At 38.8% G+C, this 25,065-nt stretch overlaps 1 protein-coding gene across 1 annotated transcript in view; it reads left to right on the forward strand.

Annotated features, from left to right (window-relative positions):
* PAN3 (poly(A) specific ribonuclease subunit PAN3) overlaps nucleotides 1-25,065 on the forward strand; it is a gene marked incomplete at its 5' end in the record, with an annotated part of 81,901 nt that overhangs the window by 17,222 nt on the left and 39,614 nt on the right. The window contains 4 exons of the mRNA XM_084272233.1: nucleotides 7,298-7,364; nucleotides 9,100-9,170; nucleotides 12,395-12,457; nucleotides 22,032-22,193. Of these exons, the coding sequence (XP_084128359.1) occupies nucleotides 7,298-7,364; nucleotides 9,100-9,170; nucleotides 12,395-12,457; nucleotides 22,032-22,193 (363 nt within the window). The remainder of the gene's footprint in view (nucleotides 1-7,297; nucleotides 7,365-9,099; nucleotides 9,171-12,394; nucleotides 12,458-22,031; nucleotides 22,194-25,065) is intronic.

Below are 25,065 nucleotides of genomic sequence, written 5' to 3' on the forward strand. Positions count from 1 at the left end.
CTCCAGAATGTGTCATGTGCAGCAAATAAAACTGAGGTTTGCTGAAAAGAGTATGTGATTGTTTATATTGGGGTTATCATAACACACATGTAATGGAGCCAAATTGCCTCAAGCAAAGCTGTGTTTTTGTGCAATGCATAATCTGTGTTACAATGTTGAGGAAGCCACAGAAAGAAGGAAAGTGAATTGAATCGTGATGAATTGGGAAGGGAGTGGGCTTTTCTAATCCCAGGTACTGCAGGAGACTGGTGGTCAACATTTCCACAGAATGGGTATTTCTCACTTTGATGTTTTGTTTGTACATGTTGAAGAGGATTTTGAGATCTAGAGCATCTCACTGGGTTAGGTTAGTAGTGAAGGTGCAATTAATGACAATGCTCTGTTGGTGGGGGGGGGGGGAGATTAAAAAACTTTAATGAAGCTTGGAAGAGACAGGATTTTAAGTCACCCTGGCTCTAATTCTTTTATCTTCCTTTCTGAAAAGTGTCTTTTCATCCTTCCGATTCTCCTACCTCAAAGGTCTTCACTGTTAACCAACCTTTCATTGCCCCCATTGGCCTCCTGTGTTGTTCCTATCTATTTTCCTCCTGATAATCAATTCCTGTCCTCATTGGTTTGCATTTTCTTGTTAATGCAGTTTTGCTTCATGTGTCTCTTCTTCCCTGACTCTGCATGTGCTTTCACATACTACATTAGCAGTGTTGGCTTCCAGCTTATCAAAGCGTTCATTTTCTGTTTTCCCCTTCCCTAACTAATAACAGAGCAGGCCTGCACAACACATGGCCCACAGGCTGCATGCTGTCCTCGAAGCTGTTCTTTCTCTTTTTGGCATAGCAGCAGCTGCCAGGAGACAGTCAGAGGTGTGGTTCAAGAAGCAGCTCATTGCTTTTGGCTTTCCTAGCGGTGAGGAGGCAGGAGCTGGCTGGCCGGGATGCCTCTGATGCTTGGTGGTTCGCTCAGTTGCTCTATGTGCTGCTTGGCTGGCTGGTGTCTGTGTTCCTCTGGCATTACTGCTGCCCCTTGACTAACTTGTGGCTTGGTCAAAGATGCAGGTGGTGTGGGAAGGAGCTTTAGTAGTATTATGTTGGGATGTTAAGACTCTTAATGTCTCATTAGAATTGAGCAATTTGGTTGTAAGGGTGTAAAACAGTAGAAGGTGTCTTCATGCATGTTGCTTCACAGAAACCCGTTTTTTCTCAAACTTATGGGATAAGATTTATAACTGCATGGCTTCCATTTGACTGCAGGTTATGTAGAAAGTAATTAATGACTGATCAAAATAAAAAAAAAAAGAGGTGATAGTCTTCAGTGTTAACATTGGCCAGGCCAAGCAATGGAGAAGAATTCATCTTGCTTGCTTTTGCTGTGCCAGTGTTGGTATATTAAGCATTCTTTAAAAGCCTGAGAAGTTGAGACCATGCTCTCTTCAAAGTCTTGCAGCTGAATAAACACCAAGACCTTTGTTCCCATTAATGGATCTGCTGAGAAAGTTGAGTAATAAAACTCTCCTTATAGCACAGAAGCTTATAAATGTCTTCACTTTTTAACTGTTGAGAACTGAGTGGAAATACAGATGTGCTGCTTTAAATATAAAATTATGCAGTTGTTTACATAATGCTTTCTGAAGAAATCCAGTTGCTTTAGTCCAAACAGTTGTGAGTGGGACATGCTGCAGATGGTGCCAAATATGTTAACTGTCGAAAGCAAGTTTTGAATTGGTAAGGAAAGCAAAAGGTATCATCCTTGGTAGATCACAGAATCTGACAATTAAACAATCTCATTCTCTTGCAGGATGACTTATTTTATAGTCCAATTAACATGGTTCTGAAAATTACAAAGAAATACTTTGGAATATAGTTCCAGTAGAACAATATTAAGATGAGGAGAATAGCTTCTGATGTGCTGCAAAATATAGCACAGGAATGACCCTGAGGAAAGTGCTTATTTTCTCAGGTTTAGGGTGGGGAATGTGGAGACAGAATGAACAAATGCCATGGCTTATGTATTTTGGGGAAAAGAAATGATAGAGAAGAAAGCAAAAACCCTCCTTTAAGATAAGGCTTGTGACATAAGCTATGTAGAATTAGATGTAATTGTGTGTAGCAAAGCTTTATTCATCCTCTATCTTGATAAGAGTTTTGTAACTGTGGACTTTAGTGGAGGGAGATGAAAGCAAAGCTAACTTAAGTGCAGCTGTAATTTTGGGGTTTGCTACTGAAAAAATTGAAGGGTGGAGGCAAGATGGTTTATACCTTTAGGAGGAGGTGGGAATATTTCTGTAATGTTTCTCTTCCTAGCATGCTGCATTAAGGAAGTAGTGAAAAGGTGAATGGTGGCCTGAGCTGCATTAGGTAAAATTGGTAACAGCTCAAGGGAATTGATCTAACCCTTCTGCTCAGGACTGGTAATGTCACACCTGGAGGGCTGGGCTTTTTAAAGTATATAAGGGACATTGCTGAACTCTCTCCAGTATGTCTAAGGGCTGTGGAGATAAGGGGACTGGAACATCTCTCCTTTGAGGAAAGGCTGAGAGCTGGGGCTGTTCAGCCTGGAAAAGAGAAGACTGAGGGGGGATCTCACCTATGTATGTGAATACCTGAAGAGAGGGTGCAAAGAGGGTAGAGTGGGTCTCCCATCAGTGGTGCCCTGGGATGGAACCAGAGGCAATGAGCACAAACTGAAACACAGGAGAGTTCCTATGAACATCAGGAGATGCTTTTTCACTGTGAGGGTGACCAAGTACTGGCACAGGTTTCTCAGGGAAGTGCTGGAGACTCCATCCTTGGCAACAGTTCAGAAGTTATGTGGACATATCCCTGGGCAACCAGCTATAGGCTGGCCCTGTCTGAGAAGGGGGGTTGGACCAGTTGGCCTCCAGAGGTCTCTTCCCCCCTCAACTCTTCTGTGAGAAGTATCTAATTCTCAGAGCTGTTATTTCAGCCTGGTATGGAATTTATTCTTACAGTGATGTTGCTGATCTACTGTCAGTGTTGTCTTTAAGTGAAAGTAACACTTTTTCAAAAAGTGGAGTGGTTTTGAATAGGAACTGTTAGTATGTAATAGGCTATCATATTTAGGTAAGATAATAATTCACTCTGAAGCATGTTTCATTTTTAACACAGTACCTTTTCACACAGTCTTTTCCTAAGAGGAGATGAGTTACTTTGATTAATCTTGGTGCCTGAAGAAAATAAAACCTTCTGAACAAGTGTATTCCCATCCTGTAACTTAATTAAAACGTTATTCTGGAAAGCTATTTCTCAATTTTTCCATGAAATTAGAGAGCCTGTATTTTGTCACTGATGGAAGGTTCAACAGTGGAAGAACTTTAAGCTGGAGTCTCAGGTTAAATCCTTGGACAGGGATGAATGGGATGGTTTTGTTCTGCAGCAGCTTTCTTGAGTTGTGAACAGTAACAACTTTTTAATTCATTTAAAGGGAGAGGGGCAGGATGTATGCCAGTCAGCCTAGTTGAATTTTAACTAGTGCTTAAAGACCTCAATAAATCATAGCAATAGGCAGGCAAAGAAAAGGAGTTTATATGGAACTAGTGACACTGGTGTGGTGCTTGCTTATGACAAAACTGGGTTTTTACATTAACTTCCATATAGTGGAAGTCATGATGTTCTCAAGTCTCAAGTTCTCCTATGTGTGTGTTTGCCTTTCTTGGCAGGCTTAATGGGAATGAATAGTTCCTTTTCTTCTCCTGTTAATGGTTGCGCTTACCTTGCTAGAGGTTTCATCCTTTGGGCTTGAGTTTTTTGTGCTTGCAATCTTCTTGAAATTGAATTTGTATGAAAAATAGTTCAACACCATTAGAAGAGATTGAGAAGTGTTCTTTAAAAGCAACACTGCCTTCCAGAAAACAGAAATAACGGAGTATGTTTTCAACTGATTTGGTGAAAACCAGATACAGGAGTGACCCTCTTGAAGTCTAAATGTTTCTGGGTGTGGTAGAAATTTTGCTATTAAAACAGTTAAAAAATCCTTTACTGATTACATGCAGGTCTTCTCTGAATAATGTTAAGACACTTGTGCACTTGTCATAAAAGTGAGTAAAGTGAAAAATTCACGAGTGGTGAAGAGGCTTTTAACCTCGCTCAAGATACAACTTCTAAGGAGCTGCTAAAGTAAGAGCTGCCCAAGATCAGCGGGAGAAGGTCTTGTTGTTTCAGAATTCTGGTGCATGTAAAATGCAGTTGAACTTTGAACAAGACTTGACAGTTGATGCTCACAGGCTTTGTTCGCTCCGTGCTGTCAGAATCCTGGCTGATGTGTTCTGTTGCAATCTGCCTTGCACACGTGCTGTTCTAGGGACCATACCAGCGCCTGTTCTCTTCAGCACTTACCTATTCACGTTGGAAGTCTGATTGTGTGTTTAGCTCCTCTACTTGAGGAGATAGAATATTGATGGCATAAGAGTGCTTGGTTCCAAGCTGAAGCAGTATGCTTAACCATCTTTGATACCAACCCAGATCTCAGTATCTCAGTGTTTTTCCCTATTCTGACAGACCGTTACCTTTTGCATTAAAACTATTATGAAAATCTGAGTAGCATAAGTAGAGTTTAGCACTATTTTTATCTCTCTCTGAACAAATTTTGTATAAATTTCCCTTTAGGAAATTTAATCCTAAACTACTTCCTCTTTTAAGGATCTGTGTATAACGTGCCAATAAAAGATGTGTAATAAGGATGCTTTTCAAATATTTGTGAAAAACTATTTCTCTCCATTGCTTAGTCAGGAAGGGAACATGGTGTATAAATAAATGAGCTATAAAAACCCAGTGATTATTTTTATGCATTCTTATTTTGATGACAGTGGGCAGTAGACTAAGTATCTCTCACTCAGGTAAGATTAATTTAGTGTGGGGGGGTGTGCCTCCCTAAGTGTTACTTTGTTTTGTTAGGAATAAGTAACCTTTGTTTCACTGGAGGTGTTCATTTTGTGTAAGAAATTGATTGCCCATCAATTCTAACCTGTGAGAGTTACACTGTGTCAGTTCAGTATATTTAGGAACATGAAACTGGTGGGGTCACAGACAGAACATACAGCAAATGTCCTTCTTCATTCATAGAATCATAGAATGGTCTGTTTTGGGAGGGACCCCAAGGATCATAGAGCTCCAACCCCCCTGCCACAGGCAGGGACACCAACCTTCAGGCCTGGAGCTACACAAGGTTGTCCAGGGCCCCATCCAACCTGGCCTTGAACACCTCCAGGGACGGGGAATCCACCCCCTCTCTGGCCAGCCTGTTCCAGCACCTCACCACTCTTTCTGTAAAAAACTTCCCCCTAATATCTAATCTAAACCTTCCCTCCTTTAGCTTTAGTCCATTCCCCCTTGTCCTGCCATTATCTGCTCTTTTAAAAAGTTGGATTCCCTCCTGTCTGTATGTTCCCTTCAGGTACTGGAAGGCTGCAATGAGGTCCCCCCTCAGCCTTCTCTTCTCCAGGCTGAACAAGCCCAGTTCCCTCAGCCTCTCTTTGTAGGGCAGGTGTTCCAGCCCTCTAATCATCCTTGTGGCTCCTCTGAACCCTCTCCAACAGTTCCACATCCTTCTTGTATTGGGGACCCCAGAGCTGGACACAGGACTCCAGATGGGGCCTCCCGAGGGCAGAGTAGAGAGGGACAATCCCCTCCCTGTCCCTGCTGGCCACTCCTCTCCTGATGGAAGCCTTGAAAAAGCTGAATTCTTAGTTAGCATTTACATGTATATTCATGCAGTACTGTGTAGTTGTACTGAGTGAAGAGTTGTGTCAGAGAAGCCCGAATGATTGTAGAAAGCTTGCTGCAGCAATGATAGTGGAAATAATACATAGGAGAATAAAGCATGTGGAGAGGGTAAGGCTTGAAGATACCTGCTGAAGTACTTAAACTTTACCAAAACTTTCTTCCCTAATAGTGCAGGTTATTTTTTCTTTTTCTTTTTTTTCAACTTTCTTTCTACATAAAACCTACTTTACACAGTGTATTCGTTCTTTTACATACAGGTGTTAAAAGCTGCAGCTTCTGGTGAAGTCACTGCTAGTACAATAGCTGCAAGCCTTGAGAAACTTGATTTGCAGTAGGTGTACAGTTCCACCATGTTGGATAACACCCCAGCTTCCGTTGATTCACCTCTTTTCTTACCAAATCTACTCCAGAATAGTGATCTTCTGGTCAAGAGTTAGAGGAAATTGTGTCGAAGTATAACGCAGTAAAGCGCCTTCCCCTCTGCCATCACCACTGCGATTGGCTGTAGAAAAATGTAAGCATAAAGAGCAACTCCAGTGACCACTTCTGAGTCTTAGTTTGTGTCTAGACTACTAAATTAATCATGCCTGGAAACTCTCCTTGCTGCTTAGGGCCAGCTGGCACAAAATGCCCTGTTTGTGCTGGTGTATGCTCACCCGGTAAAGCAGAGGCTGCGTGCAAACTGTCTATTTGAAGGGATCTCAAGCCTTTTCACTGCTGAATAGTGCTTGGGAATTGGCTGGGAGACTCCTGGTTGATGTGAGCCAAAAGCATGCCAGGGAATATTTTAACAAATTACTGGTCGTCTCCCTCACTGATGGAGAATTCTTCCTGACCTTGCTTCGTTATTCTTCTCACACTTTTTCTTCCTGTTGGGAGACTGGTCAAAGAAAATAATAAGTGGGAGTAAGAAGAGACACTTTTAAACTTTGTCAAAGCACTGGTAGCTCAGAGTGTCATTGCCTCAGTCTGGTTCATTGCTGGCCCATATCTCTAGAGAAATTTAGGAGAAGCAGGTAGATCCTACAAGGAATGTTGGGAGAGGTTCAGATGCTAGCTTAAAAGAATAGCATGATTTTGCTGAAAGACAGTAAAAGGTTCTTTTGCTTTTAAAAGAATCTATCAAATGCTATACTAATTTGAGAGGGTTTTTTAGTTGAAGTTTCACGTTGTGATGATAGTGTGTAGTAAAGGGAGGAGTTGTTTCAGGAGACCAATGTGAGAGAATGTTTAAAGCAGATAAGCAATTGGCATACCTAACATTCTGACAACGTACAGGAAGAGAACCATAGGTTTTGTAGGCCCTCCCAAGTTAGAAGTTCATGAAGATAGTATGTTGTTTCAGTACACAGCCATTTGGGGTTTGCGTCACTCTCGTGCAAAGTACTTTATTTTTACCAAACTTTTTTGTCAACTACAAACCACTGTCTGAGTATTTACTAACTGTGAAATGAGCACAGGTTTCATAGTCTGTTAAAACTTTCTAAATGTCATCCCCGAAGCCCTTGCTTAGTCTTTTATAGCTTTATTTTACATGTAGACTTGTCCTTTTATTTTTGCAGAGGATGACAAATAGCAGCAGCTCCCCTAGCCTTCTCAATGACAGTGCCAAGCAGTATGCAGGCCATGGTAAGTGCTTTTGGAGTATTATATATAAAAGTATGCTTGGAAATCTAAGAGGAGATGTTTTGCAAAACACTTATAGGACTCTTTGTTTTCTTCCTGATTTGCTTTGAGTTGTAGTAGAACTTTTTTTAGACAGTAGTGTATTGTGTGATTACTTTTAATACAAAGCTGAAGTGCTACTGGACTAATAAATTTTTCAACTTCTCCTTGCTCCAGTGGGTAAAAAACCTAGAAAAAAAAAAAATAGGTCATTATCTGTCTTGTCACTTCAAGTGAAATACAAGTCTGGTTATCCTCTGCAAAGCACTGATAGCTTAAACATTTATGTTGCTCTGCAGTAGTGTCCCTTTTTATTGTGCTTTTTGAGTAAGTTAATGTGTGGAATGATTTTTATGCCTAAATTTAGGGTGTATGGATTTTGTGAAACTTACCACATAATAGCTATTAAAAATCGCCAGTTAAGTTTTGTCCAGTAAGCAATACTTGGTATCTTAAAATTGTTTTCCCCTACTACAGGGAACATGGTATTCAACTGAATAAAATGGCTCTATAGTGCAGTCCTACATACTCATTAAATTATTGTGGAGGGTATATTGAACTGCTGTAATGTGCTCTTCAGAATTACTGCAGATTATTTCAGCTGTAGCTGTCAAACGAAGCTCTCTAAAGAAGAGGTTACTACTCCCTTATGGCAAGGACATACATATAAAATATATTTCTGCTCTGAAAATTGCTGTGTAAATGATGTTCTAGAACTCTTATTTGCATGTCTGACCCTGCAGCTACTCGACTTCCTAGGATTATACTTCTTTTAAGCATGCTAGTAACTATGATAAAATTAACTTGCTTGAAAGTCAAAATGTGGTGGTCTGTGGGGTTGTTTTCCTTCTGGTTCATTTTGAGCAGGTTTTGAGATTAATTCTACTACTTTTGTCCCACTGAACAATTAGCCATTCAAGGCAGTGGAGGTCTCCAGTTTTAAATGCAGTCAGAGTTTGACTGTGACAGGCCAAATAATGATGGTGATACATGTGAAGGAGAGAAGCCAGACTGACTTTTGGAAACGAGTTTAAATTCTGTTTTCTTAGGTACTCTTCTTCCCCCCCCCCCCCCCCCCCCCCCCCCCAAACTGAGCTTCACTTGTAGAATTACCCTTTTAAGAAGTATTGATTAGTGTTGAAGAAAGCATTTTATCAAAACCATGTTTACAGCTGGCATTCATCTGCTAATTCAGGAGCTATAGCCATTCAGTTTGGAATTTTAAGCTGCATCTGTGACTGTTACTCAGTTTTGGGTGCTTCAGCTCTGGAAGGGATGCATAGGGATGAAGAAAGTGCAATAAAAAGCTACTAATAGAATGTAAACTTTGGCTACCTTTAGTTCTGACTTAAAGTAGTGCAGAACAGTGAGAGGACAAATTAAATCTACATTGTTATCTGTAAGGCTGTGTTACAAAGAAGTTTACCTGAATTAATTTCAAGTAACTGGAGATGGAGGCTTTGAAATGTTAGGTGGACATTTAATAGTGTCAACAGCAATTAAATGTAGTAAATTCTGCTAATGAGCACAATTCCAATTGAGCAGTTGCACAGAGTCTAATAAGCTGTGTTCTTTTGGCAGCATGGGGGTTGAACTTAGTTTTTGCGAGTTTTTTTCCCATATAGAAATAAGTTAAATGCAAATTTCTTCTTATTAGAAATATATAACATGATGTTTTACTCTTTTGGTTTTTTAACAGATCCACTAACTTCACCAAATTCATCCTTGTTTAATGATTTTGCTGCTCTCAGCGTGTCTCAAAGGAGGAAGGTAGGCAGCAACTAAATCTTAAGTAGCATATTTGTATATGGGTTGACAGGGAAGAAGATCTGGAATAACTTGAAATGCCAGGTGAAATTATGATGATTCTTCTAACATTACTAGATTTATTTTGGTATGTCACTGCTGATATAAATAAGATCATGTTTCTTCATTCTTGCTGCACCAGATCAGACTGGGGCTGCTCTTAAGAAGCATTTGTAAGCTAAGTTTGTGAGAATGCTTTGGCTATGAAAATCAGGGCATAGCCCATTGAATTTGAAACCAAATTACTTTTATTGTACTGAGGCACAAGTCAAACCACCTGCAAGCCTTCATGGCAACAAGTTCTGAATACAGGAAGAGTCATTCCCCTGTTTACAGGAGACGTGAAAGTAATTCTTACAGTTTGAAATGCATTTGGTTTGAAAGACACTTGATAATCTACTGGGAAGCTAGGGTTTTGGATTTTTTTCTTCTCTAATTGATACTGAGAAATCTTCCTTCTGAGAGCTAGACAGCATCTTCAAACAACTTTGACCTGCTCCAACATAGATAGTGGTGTTCTCCTATTAACACTTACAAGTGCAGTGGCTGTAATAAGAGACACTCTGGATACACCAGAGTTCCTGCCCACTTTTGTGAACTGTGGCTTATGAAGAAAGACATCTTGTCCCAACAAGTTACCAGATTCTACTTTCACTGATGTCTTCATGTTTTACTAACCTGACAAGCCATGTGGTCTTGAATTTTCCTGTAGCTGAAAACATGTTGTCTTGACAGCAGGTGACATCAGCATGCTTGTGATATTTTTTTTCATAGTTTTATTTGTGTGTTAGCAAGTGAACTCTCTATCATTCTTGCAGGTGAAAGTTTGGCTTAAAGCTAATTACTGTAGTTGTCCCATCAGACTAATGTTCTTTGAAATGAAATGCTGTTGTAGAATGTTAACTTCTTGTAACATTATGATGTATTCAAACTATGTGGAATCTCTGAATTGCTCTTTTCCTTAATGCCAGTATAGTGCACCAGAAATTGAGTGTGAGCAACTATAAGTGTGATCTTTATCCATGTACTGAGGATAGTAGGAATGAAACCTGGACAGTACTCCAGGTGGGGTCTCACCCAAGCAGAGCAGAGGGGCAGAATCACCTCCCCTGACCTGCTGGCCACACAGTTTTGATGCAGCCCAGGACATGGTTGGCTTTCTGGGCTGCAGGTGTGCATTGCTGGCTCATCTTTGGGCTTTTCATCAACAAACATTCACAAGTCTTTCTACTCAGGGCTGCTCTCAATCCGTTCTCTGTCCAGCCTTTAGTTGTGCTTGGGATTGTGCTACCCGTGTGCAGGACCTTGTACTGAGCTTTGTTGAACTTCATGAATTTCTTGTGAACCCATCTCTCAAGCCTGTCAAGGCCCCTCTGGATGGCATCCCTTCCTTACAGTGCCTCAATTGCACCACACAGCTTGGTGTCATCGGTGAACTTGCTGAGGCTCCACTCAATATGTCTTAGATTTTATTGTTAATTTTCTATTAATGCAGTTCCTTTAAACTATATACAACTCAGTTGGCACTGAGTTGTGCCAAATCTGTCATCAGGAATAACTGTGCCATGTAAAAGCACACAGACATGGCTTAATTAACCTCTGTATGATACTTTAAAATTATTTTAGGTGATTAGAACAATATACAACAATAAATACTACATTAGTTTAATCACTACTAGACAGTTTAGAAGCTAGAGTGTTGCATTGCAATCAAAATTGGAACTATGTCACTTTGCTAAGAGCATTTCAATGAATTTTAAATACCTGAAGAGTGGGTGTCTAGAGGAAGGGGGCAGATTCTTCTCAGTGGTGCCCAGTGACAAGATGAGAGGCAATGAGCACAAGCTGAAACACTGGAAATTCCATCTCCATATGAGAAAAAACTTACTTACTATGAGGGTGACCAAGCACTGGGACAGGCTGCCCAGAGAGGCTGTGGAGTCTCTTGCTCTGGAGAAATTCAAGACCTGTCTGGATGCAGTCCTGTGCATCCTGCTCTAGGTGATCCTGCTCTGGCAGGGGGGTTGGACTAGATGATCTCCAGAGGTCCCTTCCAACCCCTGTGATTCTGTGTAAAATAAGCATACATTCCTTTTTGACCCAGTCTGCAAGTGCTGTATATGTGTGTGCAAGTCCAAGTATGTGCTTATGTATATAAACCACATACACAAAGGAAAATGCACTCATACAAAAGTATTATTGGGGGAGCACTGTCTCTACTATTAAAAAGTACATCAATGTTAATTAAAACAGTACACAATGGGAGCAAACAGATTAATGTTTGAGTGGGAAGCTTAAATAATTCAAAGCTCAGATACTGATATAGAGTCTTTTCTGACTTGATCCCTTTTTTCCCCATGAAATAAGTCATCAAACTAAGCTGCTTGCTGCTAAAATACTATCAAGAAGAAGATTTGTCTTTGAAACTGGTTGACTTGGACTTTTTTCTTAATCTTAATTGATTTCAGCCATAGCTGGCATTAACTGAAAGAGATTTGTGTTCTGCTTTGCATATTAATGTGTCATTTATTATGACTGCTATATTTTTGTAACTTATTTCTATAAAAGGTTGTTAAATAATAGTAGTAATGGGGAAGTTTTAATGTATTACTTGAGCTGGCCAAAATACAGGCATCCAGGCTCCCTCTATAGTCAGTAGAGAGAGATGAGCAGTTTAAAAGAGCATTCAGCTCACATCGAGGAAAGTATTTTGGAAAAGGCTAGATGGCAGTGACTGCTTTAAGTGGATAAAAATTGATGACTAGAGTTGTGATAAATTAATCACACTTTCATGACTGACTTTTACTACCAGACAATAAATTGCAAATAGTCGTGGATATAGTTTCTTGGTAGTTTTTAAGTACAACATTCAAATTGCATTAAGTGATTTCCTCAAAAGTACTGAATGATTTAAGCACCAGCTATTCAAAAACTTGTGTGGTACCCTCCCAGCCCAGTACCTGGGGCTTATGGAGGGCTTGAGCAATGTGATTTACCAGGGCAGCGCTTGTCATCTGCTGTAACACAAGATAGCCGCCTCTGTTGGTTGACTCTATAGGGAGCCTTGGTGATGAGTTCAAATGTAGGTGTTTACAATATCTAAGATTTGGGGGGAAAAAAAACCCAAAAGACTTTGACTTTTCTTGCTGTGAACCTGGGGCTAAAGTTTTTTGTTTGTTCTGAACTAGCTGGCAAAACCAGCATTTCCTTCGTTTACCACTGACTTGGAGGACAGATATAATACAGTCTTGGTAAGTGAATAAAGAGCAATTGCTTTCCTTTACGAATTAGAATTGTGATATTTTAAACATTTAGAACTATTCAGTTATTTGCAACTATGTAAAAGCTGCATATTTGTCTTGTGTAAAACCATGAATAGTTCCTGTAAAAGCATGTAATACCTAGCTGTGGTGAGCACAGCAGTTAAGTTTGTTAATCTTTATTGTCTCTGGATATTGCTGATCGTGTTAACCTGGCAGCCCTTTAACTGTGGGCAAGCCATATGTATGTAAATGCATGGTATTAATAAAATATTGAAGATAAGACTTGATGATTGTAGTTCTGTATATCATTGCTTTTTAATTAGACAACTCTTTTGAAACTAGTTAGCGTGACTGGGCTATTTAAGTTGCTCATGATTATTTTGATGTTTAAAGACATTCTGCTTTTTAGTTTAAAAAGTAAACTTAGTCCTTGAATTTTTATGAACATTCTCGAGGTTTTCTCTGTTTAGAAATGATTAAACTGCATTTCAATTTTAGATTTCAGGAAAGCTAAGATTACTATTTAAAGACATTTTTATAGGATACTTAAAATGAAATCAAAGGAGCTAAGTATTTCTGTAGATGGAGCCTTGGTGGAGGTTCTGTCAACTGTAAAACCTTCTGGATTTACTGTCCGGTTGTTGTAACTCCACATGCAGTAAGACAAGCAACCTTAAAGTGAATTTCCTATAAGAGATTTTCAGGTAAGTATTAATCTACAATGCACAAATAGGACTTGTGAAGCATGGAACAAAAGCTAGAGCTAGTAATAGACTAACCCTCTTTCCTGACAATAATGATGTCACACTTACTTATTTTTTTTTTTTCCTTCAAATATGTGTTATGCTTGGTAAAAACAGGGTGGCATTCTGAACTTGAACTTACTGGGTGTTTTTCCTAAATTGGCTTTAGCAATTATCTAGAAAAATGTTCGTCTCTAAACCCTGAAATGATCTGGCTGGAAAACTCTTTACATTGATTGTGGTAGTTCTGGTAAACATATCATAAAAATATGTGCAACATCACTGATTAGAGTATATTGCCAAGGGAATGACAGCTTAATGAACTAAAAAAAAAATAAATGTAATGAAAGTTTTGTTTGAATTTGTTCTGAGACTGTTTGTACCAATCCAGGCTAAAGGGTTCCCCTTCTTGTCACTGGTCAGCCTTACAGGATAGTGAAAAGCTTTGCTTTTTTGTTTTCCTTTGGTTTTTTCATACCTTCAATCCTCATGAAAACTGAACTCCTAACATTGGTTTGTTTCCATTTCATAATTCAATTGTTCAGTCATACCTAGAGGAGGGATGTTAAGGTGAGAACTACTGTTAGTCCTCATGCTTCTGGGACTGAACCAACTGCTGTAGTGAACAACTTGCAATACAGTCTTAATACTGTTTTGTATGTGTTTTGAAGAAATTTTGGTTTTTTTAGAACTCTTCTCTATTGGTTTTAGGTGAGTAAAAGCCATGACTGAAAGACCCTAAACTAGAGTGGAATGTATACAAAAGCTTATTTGTATGGAAGTTCAGCTGGGACAGGGTGCTGCTGCTGTTTATTGCTCTCTGAAGATCTGTAGCAAGTGAGACTAGAACAAGTTTTCTTTAATTCATATACTTTGGTTGGACTAGATGACCTCTAAAGGTCCCTTCCAACTGAATGCATTCTATGATTCTACTTTGATCAGCAGTAATAAATGTGCAGAGGAAATTATTTTGAAACAAAAGGCTTTCATGTAAGACTGATCTGCATAAATGGAAGCTTTTTAGTGAGTACAAGTGAGTTTTCCCCCTCATGTTTAAAGAAAACAATAAAGCTATCTTCACATTCTATGGAAACCAAATTCTTGAAACCTAAACTATTGCTAGTTATTTTTGAGTATCCTGTCCTCCATCTAGTCTTGTTGCCTGTTACGAAGCTGTACTTCTCTCCACCTTCCTGCCTCCAGCTCTGTTTTGACAGCTCTGATATCTGATCTTGATGCAGTTGAGTGGCATTCATTGAAAACTCGCGTGTCACGTTTGGTCTTGCTGTGTTTACCTTGACTGAAAATGTGCTGAGGCAGTTGTTTCATGTTTCATGGCCTCCTGAATACCATCTCAGAAGCATGAATCGTATTGTGAGAAGTTAAGGGGTTATTACCAAACACCACATCGTGTTACTGTGTTGTAACAAGCAGAATTAGGGGATAAATTTATATTTCAAAGCTGGAATTTTTCTTCTGGTATTGTACTGCAATAATAAAACACTGCAGTTTATAAGGGATGTGAAAAAGGTTATTGCAGGAATATAGAAAGATAAACAGTGCTGCTAGAGACAGCAAGTTTACAGGTAGCATGATGTTTATTTCAGTCTAAAATGCGTTGTAAGGGTATGACATCTGACCTGCTTCATGCTTTTCTTTGGAATAGTTATTGTAATTGTTCCTTGGGTGTGTGTTCTTACTGTCTTAGTAATTGCTACAAAACAGGATTTATCTTTTCATTTTTGAGTGTGTTCACATTCATTTTTGTGTATGAGTTAGTGATCATTGTGTTATGTAAGAAACAAAATTATTAAAGCACTTCCCTTTAGAAACATGTCACACTTTTACATTGAGGAGGAGTTCTATTTTTGTCACCTCGTTCTATCATGCATTTGAAGGAAAAGAGCAGGGTAAGAGGAGTGCATAGTGCAACGCTCACCTTAGAATTGTAATTAAGAGGCCTTTGCTTGTTTTGCTCTTCTGAGCAGTTCAGATACATGTTACATGTTACAACCCAGCAGCAACTAAAACTACACGTTAACCTTGCTCTCCATTTTTAAAGTGTAACTTTTCAGTTAGCCACCTAGACTTTCAGGTGCCCTTTACAAACTGAAGCAGTTAACTACAAATGTAACTTTAGGGTGTAAGATGTTTTTCTTATATCACAGAATTACAAGGTTGGAAAAGACCTTTAAGACGTATCAAGTGCAACCCTTCCTGTCCTATGCTAAACCAGATCCCTAAGTACCTGATCTACCATTTTTTTAAAGCACATCAAGGGAAGGTGACTCAACCACCTCCCTGGGCAGCCTGTTCCAAGCCCTGACAACTTTTTCAGTGAAAAATTTTTTCCTAACATCTAATCTGAACCTGCCCTGGCACAGCTCTGTGCCATTTCCCCTTGTCCTATCAACTGGCAAGCTTTCCTTGATTCTATGTCAAGGTGTATGTAGTCATTAAGAGTGATTTGTAGTAGAATAATTAAAATACTTTTTTCAACTGGTGGGCACATCTATTGAAGACATTATACAAGTATATAATGCAGGTAGAAAATATACCAGTTGTAAGAAATCATATGTTTAGTAAAGGACCAGATAAAAAACTTATTAGTCCTCTTTTACCTGTTTTTTTTTATTCTTAACTGGCTATCACTTTTCCACTGTATTTAGAAGTAATAGAAAAACTTCTGGCCTACTAGAAAAGAGACTTTTAAACATTAAAAAATTAGGTTGGGCTCCTTTAGCACTGGTGTTTTTGAAAGTATGTCTGGTGGTGGTACTCCAGCAAGTCTTCACTACGTAGAACTATCTGCTGTAATGATGGTGGGGGAACAAAGCCTGCTTTTCCACCAGCTTAATTCAATTCAGCAGGTGGTGTTAGTTTCTTAGTAAAGAAATTTGTCAGCATAACTGCATCTATGCTAGGTTTGTTGTGGTAATTCATACCTCATTCAGCATAGCTAGGCTGCAGAATTGGTGTGAAGATAAGGCAGATTTGACTTGGAGCTATGGTGAACTGACAGATCTTTCTGAACTCTTCAGGATTTTTGTATATGCTCAAGATTTTCAGCATATATATTCATGAAATACACTTTTTAATATATACACCTGAAAGGTTTTCCATAGCTATGGTTTAAAATGCATGATGCAATGCAGCTTGCAGTCCAGGATTTGATTGAACCAAGAATTGATTTTTAGCAATGATCAAACATGTTGCTTTGGAATAAGAGATATCTTCATGCCAAATTGCACATTTCAGTTTTGTTTAGGTAGAAGAATGTGTTGGGCTTTTTGTCTGTCTCTATATGATACTTTTCAACTAGCAAAAGCTTTATCTGTACCAAAACCCAGGGCTTTATGAGCAATTTTTAAGAAGACTCCAGATGGAAGGGTGTTTAGTCTGTAATTGTATGTAATCTCAATGTAAAACATCATGATAAATTTGAAATTTAAAAGTTTAAGATTATAAATATTAGCACACTCTTTGTTTTCTAAGAAAAAAAAGGAAAAAAAACCAACCCAAACAACCTAACCACAAACACCAACCAAGCACTTTTTTTTAAAAAAAAAAAGTTGACTGGGTTTCTATTCAAATTTTTTTTTGGTAGATATTGGTGTTAAAAAAGAAAACCAACCCCAAAACAAACCATGGTTCCAACCTTCAGAGTTTGATGTAAAAAAACAGGTATTGATTGACCCTCTCCGTGTGAGGCTGTAATGAAAGAGAAGAGTGGTTAGCAGCAAACCAAAACACCTTAAGGGGTCTGTAGCTCTACTGGCCACAAAGATTAAATAGGAATGACAAAACAACTTCTCTTTTTCATATTGCCACCTTGCAAATCTCTTGGGATACTCCAGGTGAGTATACCTAAGGTTCAGGTGTTACACCTTGTGGAACTCATGACTAAATCCAGTTACAGGGTTGTGTTCCCAATTAAGATGCCTCTTAGCTGATTGTGCCTGGACAGGGATTCTGCCTGGACTATTAGGCTTTTGCTCTATAAACATGTTGAAGTTCACATCCATACCTGGGTGTTTCAAGTAGTGTCTTACTCCAGCTAAACTGTTACAGCTCTTTGGTGAGAATACCCACAACAGCAGCCTGAAGGAAGGAGGCAGGAGTGTTATGGTTTATCAGAGCAGGTAGCTCTTCAGAAGCCCTCTGTGAGCTATGCCAGGGAATTCCTGGCTTGTAGTTAGCTTTTAGTTTTTAAGATGTAATACAGTGAAAGTTGGCTCTGTCTCCAGAGGCCAGCACTGCACCTGAGTGTTTAACCTTTTTCTTCTGTTTGCCACTAACTCTTTTTCAAATTAGGAAAGAGATTAAGAAAGAAATTAAGAAATTGAGATTGAAACTAAGATCCCAAATATTGCTTAATTTTTTTATAAGTAGTGAAAAGAAAATATGACTGTCTACCTGATCTTTCCCATCTGACAATGTGATATTTGTTTTTATCTGGTTTTACATACAGATAGAACTTCACTTGCTGTACAGCAGATGAGCCCTTGCTAATGGTATTGTGATAGCTTTGTTGGTAGTTTAAGGTGGTGCTGCATAATTTAGGCTGTGATGGAGAAGGCTTAAGATCACATTTGCTTGGGTAGTGTATGCACATAGACAGCTTTACCATAGCTAGATTACTCACAGTGCTTTAAAGCACGATAGCCTGCTCATTTGTTTGTATGCCAAACAGGCATTTTTTTGGTCCAGCAGCTGCCTTGTAAATCTAAAATTCAGAGCCCATGGGATGTCAGTGCCCTTTAAGGAATAGAAATGTAAAATGAGTGATCCTGGGGAAAAAAAAAACCCACTTGCAGATCTTCAGTGCAGGAAAGCTTTGAAATTGTGTAGTTTGATATGCCAGATGACCCAGACTTAAATATTGCATTGAAGCTGTTAGAGTCTTTACAGTTGGAATTTTCATAAACCTTGTCTTGTTTAAATGTATTCCTCTAGGGTATCCTCATAACATCCTAGTGGCATGTCCAACCCTGAATTGGAAGAGAGGAAGTGTGGTGTTGCCCCTGTCCATGAAACAGACACTGTCAGAACAAATAGTAGGAAGAAAATAAACCTGCTAAACATGTTCCCAAACTTCCTGTTGAATGAATAGGAAGAAAACAATTAAGCTGACTTGACTATTTTTTGGCATGGCCTAATTAAGTTACTCATACTTAGTAGTGTTCTGATGGGAAGATGCTACTTGGGAAAGGACCTTTTTGCTTTTAGAGTGCATTTGTGTGGAAGTGTAATATTTCCCAGACTTTGGGGGTTTATCTTTCCTAATATAACACCTTCCCTCTAATCATGCCCACCGATACCTTCCTCAATCAATTGCTGGCAGCAGCCTGGTTCTACAGGGCAAGGGCTATAATTATTAGCTACAGTTGAAAATGCTTACCCTTCTCACCCTGGGGAGCCAAGCTGTTGCTAGCAATTAAAGGTAGTTAGCTGTTCCCTGCCTTATGTAAACATTTGCAGTCAGTAATTACTGCTGCTTCTCACTTCTTTGCCTTGGAGGAACTGAACTCTTCCAATAATGCTTTGTAATAATTTGATTTTGTTGTTTTCCTTCTTTCTCTTAGATTTCGTTTTAATTATTGCAGCTTAATCTTATTTTTCTATTTAAAAGTAACTGTGATGGTTTTGACCTTTCACAATTAGTTTGGAACTTGTAACCATTCTGGGAGTCACAACCCAGTTGGAGAAATACTTGGTAAATGATTATGAAGTACTTAAATGCTTTAGTCACCTCTCCTCCCCTACTCCCAACATCCCCCTTAGCCCCCCAAAAAAGAGGTAGTTCAGGATGTTGAGCTATCCCTTCATCTGTATGGCTGAACAACTTTTTTTACATCATAGACCTTAGGGAAGGCAAAAATGAAGTTGCTCTTGTAATCATTCAAGAGAAATGATCCCCATGCCAAGTAGTTTGGTGTTTTTGTCATGTCTCTGTATTTTAGGTAGACAAAGAGTTCAGAAATGATCAGTGGATGCTGAGTTCTTGCTTGTTCCAAGAGGTAGTGTCCCGTCTGGGCTGTAGAGGGCAGGGATGTAGTAAAGGTGCTATGCTTATTCAAATTGCTGAGTCCATTTGATCTTTTATCAAACCTCTCCTCTTGGCAAACACTTTCTTGTTTTCTGGTCTCCTGTACCCTCAGATTAGATTTCTAAATTAGATGCCATTTTGCTCATTGAAAACAAGTGTAACTTAGAATTATTTTGATGCAAATAGACCAAAATTTATTTCCAAATATTAATACCACATCATCCACCTTCTAATGTCTGTCAGAACAATGAAATCCTGGCCTGGTAATCTCCTGGTGATGTTTTATAGTAGATAATGGAAGGAAAATTTAGTTTGAGTCTCACGTGCTTTTTAGTTTAATTCTTTTCATATCAGTAGACCAAGAACTACTGGGATATGAGCTCATATTGTCTCTGTGTTACTTTATGGGGTAGAATTGACCGTTGCTGCTCTCCCCAGCTCCCCATATAGTCCTTCATAAAGCTCAAAACACAGTCACTCTGTTGCCTGGCATCTGAATCCCATTGTAACTGAAATAGCCTCTCTCCACACTGGCTCAGTTCCTCTTTTGTTTTGGTGGTTCTTTTCAAAATATTTATAGATCACCTTTTATTATGGAGGATTAAAAGAACCTTTTATGAATAGGGATATGTTTGGATATGGGGCTGTAGTCCCATAGTCTGAGGCCGACTCTGCCCCTGTGCTTAATAGAACATGGATGGAGATGGGGAAGCTGCCAAGGAAAATGTTAACTCTTAATTATACTATTATTTCCAATAGCTGGGCTATGAAAATACATTCTGCATTCAAACCCAGCCCTGAAGTCCAACTGTGTCCAGTTTTGGGCTCCTTGGTATAAAAAGGACAGGGATCTCCTGGAGAGAGTCCAAAGAAGGGCTACAAAGATGATGAAGGGCCTGGAGCATCTCCCCTATGAGGAAAGGCTGAGTAAGTTGGGACTGTTCAGCCTTGAGAAGAAAAGATAAGGGGCGACCTAATTAAAGTCTAGAATTATCTTAAGCATGGGATGCAGGGGGAATCAGCCAGCCCCCTTTTAGTGGTCTGTGGGGATAGGACAAGGGGCAATGGCTGCAAGTTGGAGCACAGGAAGTTCTGCACCAACATGGGGAAGAACTTTTCCCCAGTGAGGGTGCCAGAGCCCTGGGACAGGCTGCCCAGGGAGGTGGTGGAGTCTCCATCTCTGGAGAGATTCCAGCCCCGTCTGGACGCCTGTCTGTGCAATATGAGCTGGGGAGCTGCTTTGGCAGGGGGGTTGGACCCCATGAGCTCTGGAGGTCCCTCCCAACCCCTACAATTCTGTGATTCTATGATTATTTGTATGTCTGGCTTCTCAGATCTTACAGCTTTGCAGCCAATGAAGTTGTTAGTCCTTCTGAATAACTGAGATCACAGGTTGCCCAGTAGCTGAGAGATTCTTCCAATATATAACCAATATTTAGATTTACTGTGATTGAACTGTAGGAGGATTTAGTGCCTACTCATCACACAGTGTACTATATTTCTCATTGGTATAGCAAAATTCAGCCTTGTTTATTGTTCTAAAGTTGGTTAACTTGATCTTCATGGAGTTCATTATCTTTGTAGTTCATAACAATATTGTTATCCTTCAGATTTCTTTTTGTTGTGGTGCTTGGGTGGGTTTTTTTGTTTTGTTTTAGGCAAATGAGCTACTGGTGACTCTTCTGAGTTTTAATCCTTTCCAAAGCTTTCAGCTTAAAAGTTTTCATGGAAATAGATGAGGGAATCTATTTAAGATTTTTGTTTTGCAGCCATTTTATGGTGTGTTTGTCCTGTGTTTTACAAATTGTTTGTGTGTGAGTGGGGAATCTTCTCCAGTTTTCCCGAGGAACAATTTAAAAAGTATGTAAGATTTCTAAGGTACCAGATGAAGTAAATATCTGAACAAAGGTAAGTTAAGTTTTTTGATTAACTAAAAGTGCTTTATGCCTAGAAGATCATTGCACTTTTACACCAAGAAAAAAAAAACAACCCAGAGAAAAATCAAAACAGGCCAACTCCTGCAATTTGGTCCACTTGTTGGTATAACTGATATAAAAGGTCCTGGTCTAAATATGTGCATACATAATGAAATACTACTTTGGTGGTATTTACCATCTGGGTATGTACATGTTGCTTTAAAAGCACAGAGAAATTTGAAGAACTTCTGCACTGTGCTTGTTTGAAAGTCTTTAACAGATTTTTAAACTTCTAAAAAAAATTTGATGTTAATACTGTGCTTTGTAAATAGTTTAATTTGTAGAGATCATTACAAATGCAATTACATCATTACAGACTCCTGTCCAGACACAAGTACCTCCTGCATGCTCACTTCCTCAAGCATGGTTTTTTTCTCTGGCTTAAGTCAGTTGCCATTGCATTTATCATGGTAAATCTTGTTTCAAGGGAATTCTCAAGGTGTTAGAGTTCAGTATTATGATGTGATTGAAGGTATTTATTTGAGAAATATGGATTTAAAAATGTAATGTATGGAATTCCCCAGTTTATACTTGTATTTCAGTGGCTGACTTGTGATAGAAAGTTTTGCTTACAGATAAGTAGTATTCCATGAAGCTTATTTTGAATTTTTAAAAGTATTATTTTTTTAATAACAAAATAGTCAGGATTGAAAGGAAACAGTCTCAGATAAATTTTACTTGCAAATTGTTTCTATTCCACCAATCCAGAAATCCTATCACTGTGTAATACTTTAGGGGTAGCTTTAGATGAGGGTTGTTAGGAGTGGCCTGGTTTCTCTCCTTCTCTTTCATAGCCCAGGAAGTATCGACTGGGGATGCTGGATGAGAGGATAGTTCCCGTGGGATCAAAAGCAAGAAAAACAAAGAACCCTATTGGCTGTCTGGCTGACAGGTGTAAAACAGGAGTACCCATCAATATGGTTTGGTGGAACAGAGTCACAGAAAACAATTTACAGGTAAAATTATTTCTTACCAGTCACTTTTTCAGTACTTTGGATGCATTTATTTTAAATTTTGGAAAATGTTAGAGGGAGTTACTCCAGATAGGGATTGAGATTGGATCAAATATTTGTTTCACAAAGTAGGTATAATGGCGCTCCAAGAGAGTGATTTGGGGCTGTTTTATTCTCCTTGTCCACTGCTGTGCTGTGTACTCTACTTGATTATGTTATCTGTGGAGGAGGAGCAAGAGTAATCACTATATGTATTCTAAAAGCAAGCAAAAAGCAAACTTTTAATTTATTTCTCATGTGAGGAAGGCTTCTACTGTTAAAGTGAGCAATCTTCATTACAGTGATTGATACTTAATGCTAATAAATTATCTCAGTACAGAATCTGAAGATGTGATTGCTGTTATCAGAAAATGCATGTTCTTAATTTTTGTACTGAGGTAGTTGATATTTCTCACCACTCTTACTTTTTCCTGATTTTTATTCAGCTCATAAAGAGGGGGCTGGTGCAGCTGGCTTTGAGCATATCTCATACAGAAAGTAGCAGGTCAATTTAGATGATAACAGAGTAATTCTAGTCTGGGAGGAATCTGCTTGTTGTCCCATAAGATAGACTGAATTACTGCAGGATCATAACTTCAGCACTGCTGCTTATTGCTGTTTTACACTTGGGTGGTGCTTTTGATTCTTCAGAGACCGTTAGCCTTTCTGTGAAGGTTATGGTGTTTTCCAAGGGAAACTGTAAGTTGGCAACGACCACAGAACTAAAACTGTTGGTACCTCAAGAGTTTGTCGGTCTGCTAAAGTTCTGCAACATAAGGACCAATGTGAAGCTCAGATCTGAGGCTTTCTGTACCAAGGACTTCTGTTGCATTACTTGGTGTTTGGACATCTTTATGTTACCGAAATTGGGAGTCATGGGCAGCATGATGCAGGCAAACTAATGCTACATTGTGTTTGGGGCATGTGGGCTTATGTCTGCCTTGGCCCTTTTGCTGCAGCAAAGCCACTGGGGTGGTAAAGCTGCAGCATAAACACTGGTAGAACCAGGCATGGTTGCAGGCAAGTGCTTGGACCCAGTGAAGCAACTGGTTTTCACAAGGGAGAGGAGATTGATGGATTGCATTTACTGTGTAGATCTAATGGGATTGCAAAGCTTCATTAGCAGACAGCTGCTTTGAGAAGAGAGAAAGAGAAAATTAGTCTTCAAATTTCATGAGGGTGTTAAAGGGCAGGGAAATCCCTGTTTGTACTCGTGTCTTCCACTGTTTTCTCTGAGGTTGTGTGTCACAGCAAGGTTTGTTGTTCTGCTCCACTTAAAGTGGAACAGAAAAACATGTTTCTGGAGGCTTGAGAATGAGTAGTCTGAGACTCAGAGCTTCTGGCCAGGAGCAATTGTCTTTTCTCAGTACCCAGGCCCTCCAAAGTTGTGTTGCAAGTGTGGCAATGAGAAGGTCAAGGTTAAAGCAATAGCCTGGGATTGGCTTTTGAAGGGTGCAATTCCAAGCTCCTTTATTGTGCCAGAATACTGAATACATAATTGACTTAAACTGTGTACAGCATAAGGTATTTGTGTGTTACATGATGCAATGGCACAGCTTGCCATGGAGATGGGAGATTCTGTAAATACATGTGTGTGCCTGTGTGGTGGAAATAAGAATGGATGCATGTTCCACCCATGGGAAATAGAAGAGGGAGGGATTGCAGAGAACAGGGGAGTCTGGCAAGAATGAATGGGGAAAGGTATAAAAACAAGGTGCAGAGATGTTTATGAGAATACATAAAATTCTACATGGATGAGAACCCAAATTTTCTCTTTGATGTTGTTATTCTGGTGTTTGTATATTGTGAATATTTTCTGAGAGCTAACACAAAACTCAAACTGCTAAAAAGTGGCAAATTTAACTATAAAAGCACAAAAAAAATGGCTGGAGAAGTTTAGTACACAAAAATACTAAAAATGGGTAGTTTCATGCTGAGATTTCAGATTGACCTTTTTCTCTATTTCAGAATGTACATAATCCACCAAGAGTATAGCTTCTCAGGTTTTTTAGAACTAAAGGCTGTGTAGGGATTTTTGCAGGTGTGAATATAGGTTATATAAACTAAATCTTGGCTGACTGCTAAGCAATAATTAGAAAGGTGAAATTATGATGGAGGCACATCTCTTTCTATTTGAAGATGAGGAAGCAGAATTACGTTTGGAAATTGCTGGAAGCTTACAATGCTGGGCAAGTGTTGGAAACACATGAGCTTCAGTCTTCCAAATGTGTGGTTTTTAAGATGTGGTGATCCACTATATAGCAGTGTGATATTTAGAGGTTTTTTTATCCAAGAAGTGGCTGTTTTAAAAAGCAAGATAGTTCACGACATGTGAACTATTCATGTATGGGTATGAATTTATAATCCAGGTCTATTTACTTTAAACACTTAGATAATTAAAGGTGTAGTTCACAGAGTGATTGTATACTGGGTTGTGCATTAAAAAAGAAATGATTATTCTGCTTAGAATAATAGGGATACATTTTTTGTTATGCAGATCAGTTCTTAAGTGCCATCAGTAACTATTTTTTGTTGCTTCTTAATACTTGAAAAAGTAATTTCTATCAAGACCACAGACTTCTAAAACTCTTACAGTACTTTGAAGAATTGTGTTAAAACTACAAAGAACTGTGGGAATATTGTTAAAATGTAACAAATATTGTTAAAATGTAACAAATATTGTTAAAAATGTAACAAATATTGTTAAAAATGTAACAAATATTGTTAAAATGTAACAAATATTGTTAAAATGTAACAAATATTGTTAAAATGTAACAAATATTGTTAAAATGTAACAAAACTTTACTAGCACTTTTATTTGTGTTCTGGTCTTAAA

This window comes from Gallinula chloropus (assembly GCF_964237585.1).
Source record: "Gallinula chloropus genome assembly, chromosome: 1".
Lineage (NCBI taxonomy): Eukaryota > Metazoa > Chordata > Aves > Gruiformes > Rallidae > Gallinula > Gallinula chloropus.